General features: G+C 44.8%; 1 protein-coding gene across 1 annotated transcript; it reads left to right on the forward strand.

Moving 5' to 3' along the window:
* Window positions 1-9: 9 nt before the first annotated feature.
* On the forward strand, window positions 10-5,901 carry LOC135830385 (protein O-mannosyltransferase 1-like). Its single transcript, XM_065342645.1, has 9 exons — window positions 10-604; window positions 1,403-1,453; window positions 1,862-1,947; window positions 2,623-2,686; window positions 3,161-3,266; window positions 4,191-4,256; window positions 4,879-4,972; window positions 5,241-5,396; window positions 5,785-5,901. The coding sequence occupies exons 1-9, from the start codon at window positions 451-453 to the stop codon at window positions 5,899-5,901; spliced, it is 894 nt and encodes a 297-aa protein (XP_065198717.1). The 5' UTR covers window positions 10-450.
* Window positions 5,902-6,000: the final 99 nt, after the last annotated feature.

Below are 6,000 nucleotides of genomic sequence, written 5' to 3' on the forward strand. Positions count from 1 at the left end.
AGGAAAAAACATGGAGGACGTAGCTAAGAGGTGAGTGAGTCAGTAGAAATAATAAACACGCGGCCCAGCTTCGGTGTGGGAACGCGGAAACAAAACCGGGGTAGAGAACACAAACTATGACGTGTACTGCAAATAATCTCATGACGTTGAGCATCATGTCAACGTCGTGACAATGGCAATGATTACACCCTTGAATGACACGGATGAAGTGTTGTGGTTTTGTAACTTAGCACACAAAAAGAGAAGTCATTACTTATAGTTGCATGCATGGTAGAATCCCAAGATCCAAATTCAGATGTCAGTCTTATGGAACTCAAGTAACGGGTTTCATAAGCATGGTACACGGTGAGCTTTGATAGAAACACAGGCCTGTGGACATGTCCAGCTGTATGTCTTTTTTCTTCACTCTTGTGGCTCAACTGCCCAGCTGAATCAGTGAAGCCAGATTACATGAACTGGCATCTTCACTTTGTGCTCCTTGTGATGCCTGTTGTCTTCAGCTTTGATGAGGTACACGTGGGAAAGTTTATCAATTTCTACATCCGCGGTCTCTTTTTCCTGGACGCCGAGCCGCCCTTTGGCAAGCTGGTATTGACAGGCGTAGGTATGTTTTTCAAGTTCTGGATCATAGTTTTTGGAATTGCTGACGGGGCTACGCTCGCTATAAATGGCCGTGATCATCTCTACTGCATTCCTACTAAACATGTTGGAGGGCATGCATGTATTACATGTATCATCAAACCAATTTTAAACTACAGTACTTTCGCTTTGGAATCAGTCATTTCAAGTTGAAGTACAAAGCCATACAGTGTCTTTTTCCCACTGACAACGAGACCAAGCTTGGGCATGAGTACACATGTGCAACGCAACATAGTACATCTGTTGCACTACATCTTTCCTGTCTCTCATTGCACACACTCACGCGGCAGCCCCCAGTGATCCCTGGACGGAACTGGTACAGCATAGTTGTACATTAAGCACAAAGTGAATGCTAATCATTGTAATCCTGTTGGAAAATGTGCTCAGTGTGTTCATGACCGCGTGAGGCGTCTTGCTCTAACGTGGTATCTCCATGCCTGTCACTGTCGTGTCCAGAGGTTGTACTCTTAACCACTATTTATGTTGTTGTGACAAATTACTGCGCACATACCCGCACTCCGTCCTTGGCGGCTACACTTTATCCTTCAGTTCTCCCAAATTTTGCCCGGGAGGGTATTATCAGCCCCCCCCCCCCCCAATCAATGATACCTTCTTGGGCAAACGTATGGAAGAATTTAAGAATATTGTGTAGCCAAGGATGGAATGTATGTGTGTGCGTAGTAATTTGCTCTGATACGGCTACACTGGAGTAACGCTACGTTTGTTGTTGTGCCTTCACTTTATATTGTGTTTGTGTTTGGAGCATCATGGTGTGGATATGATGGACAGTTTGCCTTCTCAGAGATTGGGCAAGGTTAGTGTTGGGCCAGTTTTCTCACCATTTCATTCAAGCACCCTTGGCCTTGTCAGCCTGGGGACACATGGCCTGAGTCCAGTTGCCAATTATCAATTGAAAAGGCATGCAACGTAGCCAGATATATCTCGTGCAGTTTTTGAGAAAACTACAGCCATCATTTCAATATGCTGAATAGCATGTGGCATTTGCATACCTTTGGCAGCAATTGTCCAAATCATCACTCACATGATGCTCGGGTGTTGAGACAATAATAAATTGTTTTGTTTTTAACGTTTCTTTTTCTTTTTTTCTTCTTTTTTGGGGGGGGGGGGGCAAATGCCGGTCCTATTCTCTTCACCGGAGATGCAATCAATCCTGTCCAAAGCAGTCCTGTCCAAAGCCAGTTGTGTTTCGTTTGTTCGATAGGTTATGCCCCGTCTGAAGTCCCGTATACTTCTCTGCGACTGGTCACCGCACTTTGTGGAGGATGTCTTCCTGCTGTAGTGTATGCTGTAAGTTGTGTGTGTTACCGGTATTGCACTTTGTTTGGTACAACATATTCTTCCTGATTGGTGTGATTTGCAGCAGTGCATGTCCTGCAACCTGAGGTAGGCTACAAGTAGTGTTATGAGTCTCTCCTTGATCCACTTCTTTCAAAAGTATAAATGTAGTAAAAAAAGAAACAGCACCATATCTTGGTAAGGACGATGGTAATCAGAAATTTGAAAAGTGGATCAAATGCCGGCTGCTATTGAAGGGTACGAGCAAAAATGGCTTCAGGTGTAGCATATTTTTATCGGAAATCAAGATTTTTAGCTTCCATAATTTGTACAAGTAGCACCTTATAGCTTGGGGTACTAGCACATTTTTTCCAAAATGCATGGAAACGTTTAGGACATATTCATGGATTGTATAACTCATGTAGTATATGGTTAACCCTGTATTCCTTGGGATCCTCTTCCATTGAAGTGTTAATTAATAGGCTATACATCTACATGTGTAATAGCAAAGTAGGCTAATTTTGCTCTTTTTCCATTTGAGCATAAGAGGCCATCTGCTTCATAGCCTGATTAGTGTGCAAATCCTGGCACTAGGCAGTGTTTATAGCCTGACCAGTGTGCAAATCCTGGCATTATTATAGGCAGTGTTTACATCTATGGTATGTGCCATGCTGTTGTATGATTCAGATTTGCATCCAGCTTAGAATTGATACTCCGATGTCCATGCTCGCGGGAGTATTCCTGATTCTTGGTAGGCAGTGGAACGTACCTATAGGCTTTCTTGTAGGATTCTCTGCGGATTGTTAGCGTGTTCGTTATGCTCTAGAGATTTGGGTTGGTGGGTCCGCTATTGGCTCTTTATAACGGGTCGCATGGCCCTCTTTACGTGTGTGCACGATCTTGCTCTCTCTACAATACTACATACTCGTACTGCTGTGTATCATAGACATCACATGCCGGCACGCCCTGTGTATGCGCAGATTTCCCATGCGCACAACAGAGCTTGCTGTCTTTTCCAGTTCAAGTCCTTGCCTGTAGACAGCTTTCAAATTCTGCCCCTCAGGGCGCATGCATAGTCAATGTTCAGATAATCAGGGTTCCACTGTATGTCATGACATACGTACCGTTGCATGGAGTTGGTGCAATTCCGTGGGAAGTGCTTTACGACCATGTGCTTGCTGTCACGGTGTGCTATTACCCTATATGCTGTGTTGGTTTTCAACAGACACTGCTATCATAACGCAGAGCCGTTACTTCATGCTGGATTCCATGATGCTACTGTCTTCGCTACTGGCTGTGTTCTTTGCACTAAGATCATGCCGAGTGACCAGGTACAGCACTGTTCCACTGTCAATGCAGAACGGAATCATTCAAGACACATCCACTGTGGAATCTCTCTTGAGTTTAAAATATAGTCATGGTACAGGTTGCCTGATGATCGTAGTAGTACGTGAAACTCAGTTGCGATACAGCTCCCAATCTCTCTCTCTCTCTCTCTCTCTCTCTCTCTCTCTCTCTCTCTCTCTCTCTTTCTCTTTCTCTCTCTCTCTCTCTCTCTCTCTCTCTCTCTCTCTCTCTCTCTCTCTCTCTCTCTCTCTCTCTCTCTCTCTCTCTCTCTCTCTCTCTCTCTCTCTCTCTCTCTCTCTCTCTCTCTCTCTCTCTCTCTCTCTCTCTCTCTCTCTCTCTCTCTCTCTCTCTCTCTCTTGCGGTACAGGTGTATAGCAAAATTGTGCACGTGCAGTAAAACCTGTGACTAACGACCGCCCCTTAGGGCCGGAGAGAGCGGTCTTTAGTGGCAGGTGGTCCTTAGTTAGAGGTTTGCACCGCAACACCATAATATATGAATGTGAGACCGCCTGTGCCTGGCAAAGTGGTCTGTAGTACCAGGCTGGTCGCTAGTCACGGTGGTCGCTAGTCACGGTGCCGGTCTTTGGTTACAGGTTTTACTGTATGTGCTAGGAAAGACACAAAAAACACATTAGTCCTGTTGAATGGTAGCTAGTTTGGAAAAGCGCTGCATTGTTTGGATAAGTTCAATTTGTCCCGAACCTTACTCACCCATAAACCCCTGCGTATTTGATCTGCAGGGTTTGCACTTGTCTGTAGTGTAGATTGAAAGTTCATTGCAAGCATGTTCTTGCAGCTATAGCCTACTACTAGTCCTCGGTAGCAACATGGTACAATCAGATCTTCAGTGGACTTTACGATGATATGAGTGTCCTGTTTTCCTGTTGCATGGGCTTGACTTTCTACAGGGCCTACTCCATGGCTTGGTTTCTTCATATTGCAGTGACTGGCAGCTTACTGGGCTTGGCAATCAGGTATTGAATGCAGCGCCCAGTTCTTCTTACTTGCTTCACTCACCGTGTTGTAGTGCATGTACTGTATAAGCAGAAATGTTCGTCCGGAATTTAATTTCGTCTTTTTCGTCCAAGGAGCTTTTGGACTAAATTAAATGCCGGACAAAATGTCGATTTGTCCAGCTTTTCAATACATTCTTATTATCCATGGACGGAATTTACAACCGGACGAACTCCCTTGCTTTGGAGTTGGACGAAATTATTGACCGACGAAATTTTCTGCCTGTACAGTAGTTGTGTGCACTTGTCTGTTATAAGAAAACAGTATTTGATCTCTACCCAATGAAACCTCAAACTATGAATGGTAGTCACTTACTGTCTGTAGGCACACAAATGTGGTAGAAAGCGTTATGGTGCTGACCATGGAGGGGGGGGGGGGGGACTTACTGGCATTTGATTATATTGCCTTGATGAGGCCCAGTTCAATGTGGGTTCCCTGCATTGCCGGAGAGTCTGTGTCTGCGAGTTATGCAAGGATTTCACACCGGTGTGTGTGTGTGTGTGTGTGTGTGTGTGTGTGTGTGTGTGTGTGTGTGTGTGTGTGTGTGTGTGTGTGTGTATCATGATGTTGTTACTACTGCAGTACCAAGCATGCGGGGTTCCTGACATTACCGCTCGTTGCTATCATCATATCCTATGACATGTGGCTGAAGTTACCCAACCAAACGTATAGTATGGTGAGCAGCATTTCAGAGTGCCGGTTCACCCATCACAGATGCTCTTGTCTGTTTTGCTGCTTCTTCACAGTCCTGCATTCCAGTCTAAAGTATGTGTGATTCTGATGCGTCCTTAAGACACACAACAGAAATCTGCAAATAGCATGTCTTATACAGATGTATTTCAAGTCCTTCATAGCTAAAGTTCCTTTTTGATTAGGCCAGTGGTCCTTGTGTAAACCATTTGAAATCACTGACTATGTCCTCTTTTTTTGTGACAATCATGTAGAGATGCCTGTGTCTACAAACCATTGGGAGGTTACAAGCCATCACAACTATTCCAGTTTCGCTATATCTCCTGTCATTCTACATTCACTTTTCGCTGCTAAAGTATTCCGGACCTCATGATGCACTCCTCCCAGATCAACTAAAGCAAGGATTAGTTGTGAGTGCCTTGTGAGTGCCTTGTGAGTGCCTTGTGTATGCTAGAGTAGATGTACATATAGATGTGTGTTTGAGTGTCTCTCACTTGCACTGTTGGTTTAGTCACTTGTATTGAACAGTCTTTTCTGCTGGCAGTGGGAAAGGTGGGCCATGTCAAGCCATGGCGATGGCAGCATTGAGCCGTGGACGCTATTCACCTACTCAGTAGCTGTGCTCCAACACAGTATGAGCACCAAGGCCAACATTGATCGACACGAGATTTCCTTTCGAAAAAGAAGAAGTCAGTACAGTCGTGGGTCAGAGTGCGCTGCAGCCTTTAGGAAATAACAGTTTGTGTGCGGTTGGTCATGTCTGCCTTTCTTCTTCTCATTGTATGGGCTTGTGTTCAGGGCAGTCAACTTCCAGCCGACCAAACTCTGTACAAGGACTACTTTGGTAGGTGTAGGACAGATCTGTACTTCTTCACTACACTCCGTCCTACAATTTCGTCCTGTACTCTGCAGTGAATGTACAGGGGAAATGAGCTAGCTGTGTAGAGCTCTTGTCACAATACTGGAATGTATCGATTACTGCAAGTTTGTCTGTAGCATACATATTTCGAGAAT

The sequence above is a fragment of the Sycon ciliatum genome, unplaced genomic scaffold, assembly GCF_964019385.1.
Source record: "Sycon ciliatum unplaced genomic scaffold, ocSycCili1.1 SCAFFOLD_2672, whole genome shotgun sequence".
NCBI lineage: Eukaryota > Metazoa > Porifera > Calcarea > Leucosolenida > Sycettidae > Sycon > Sycon ciliatum.

Excerpts from the sequence above, each read along its gene's own strand:
- LOC135830385 (XM_065342645.1), top strand. The coding sequence starts at position 451 with ATGAACTGGCATCTTCACTTTGTGCTCCTTGTGATGCCTGTTGTCTTC. Across the intron at positions 3,267-4,190 it reads AGATCATGCCGAGTGACCAG|GGCCTACTCCATGGCTTGGT; the intron begins GTACAGCACTGT and ends GACTTTCTACAG. Across the intron at positions 4,973-5,240 it reads CCAACCAAACGTATAGTATG|AGATGCCTGTGTCTACAAAC; the intron begins GTGAGCAGCATT and ends ACAATCATGTAG.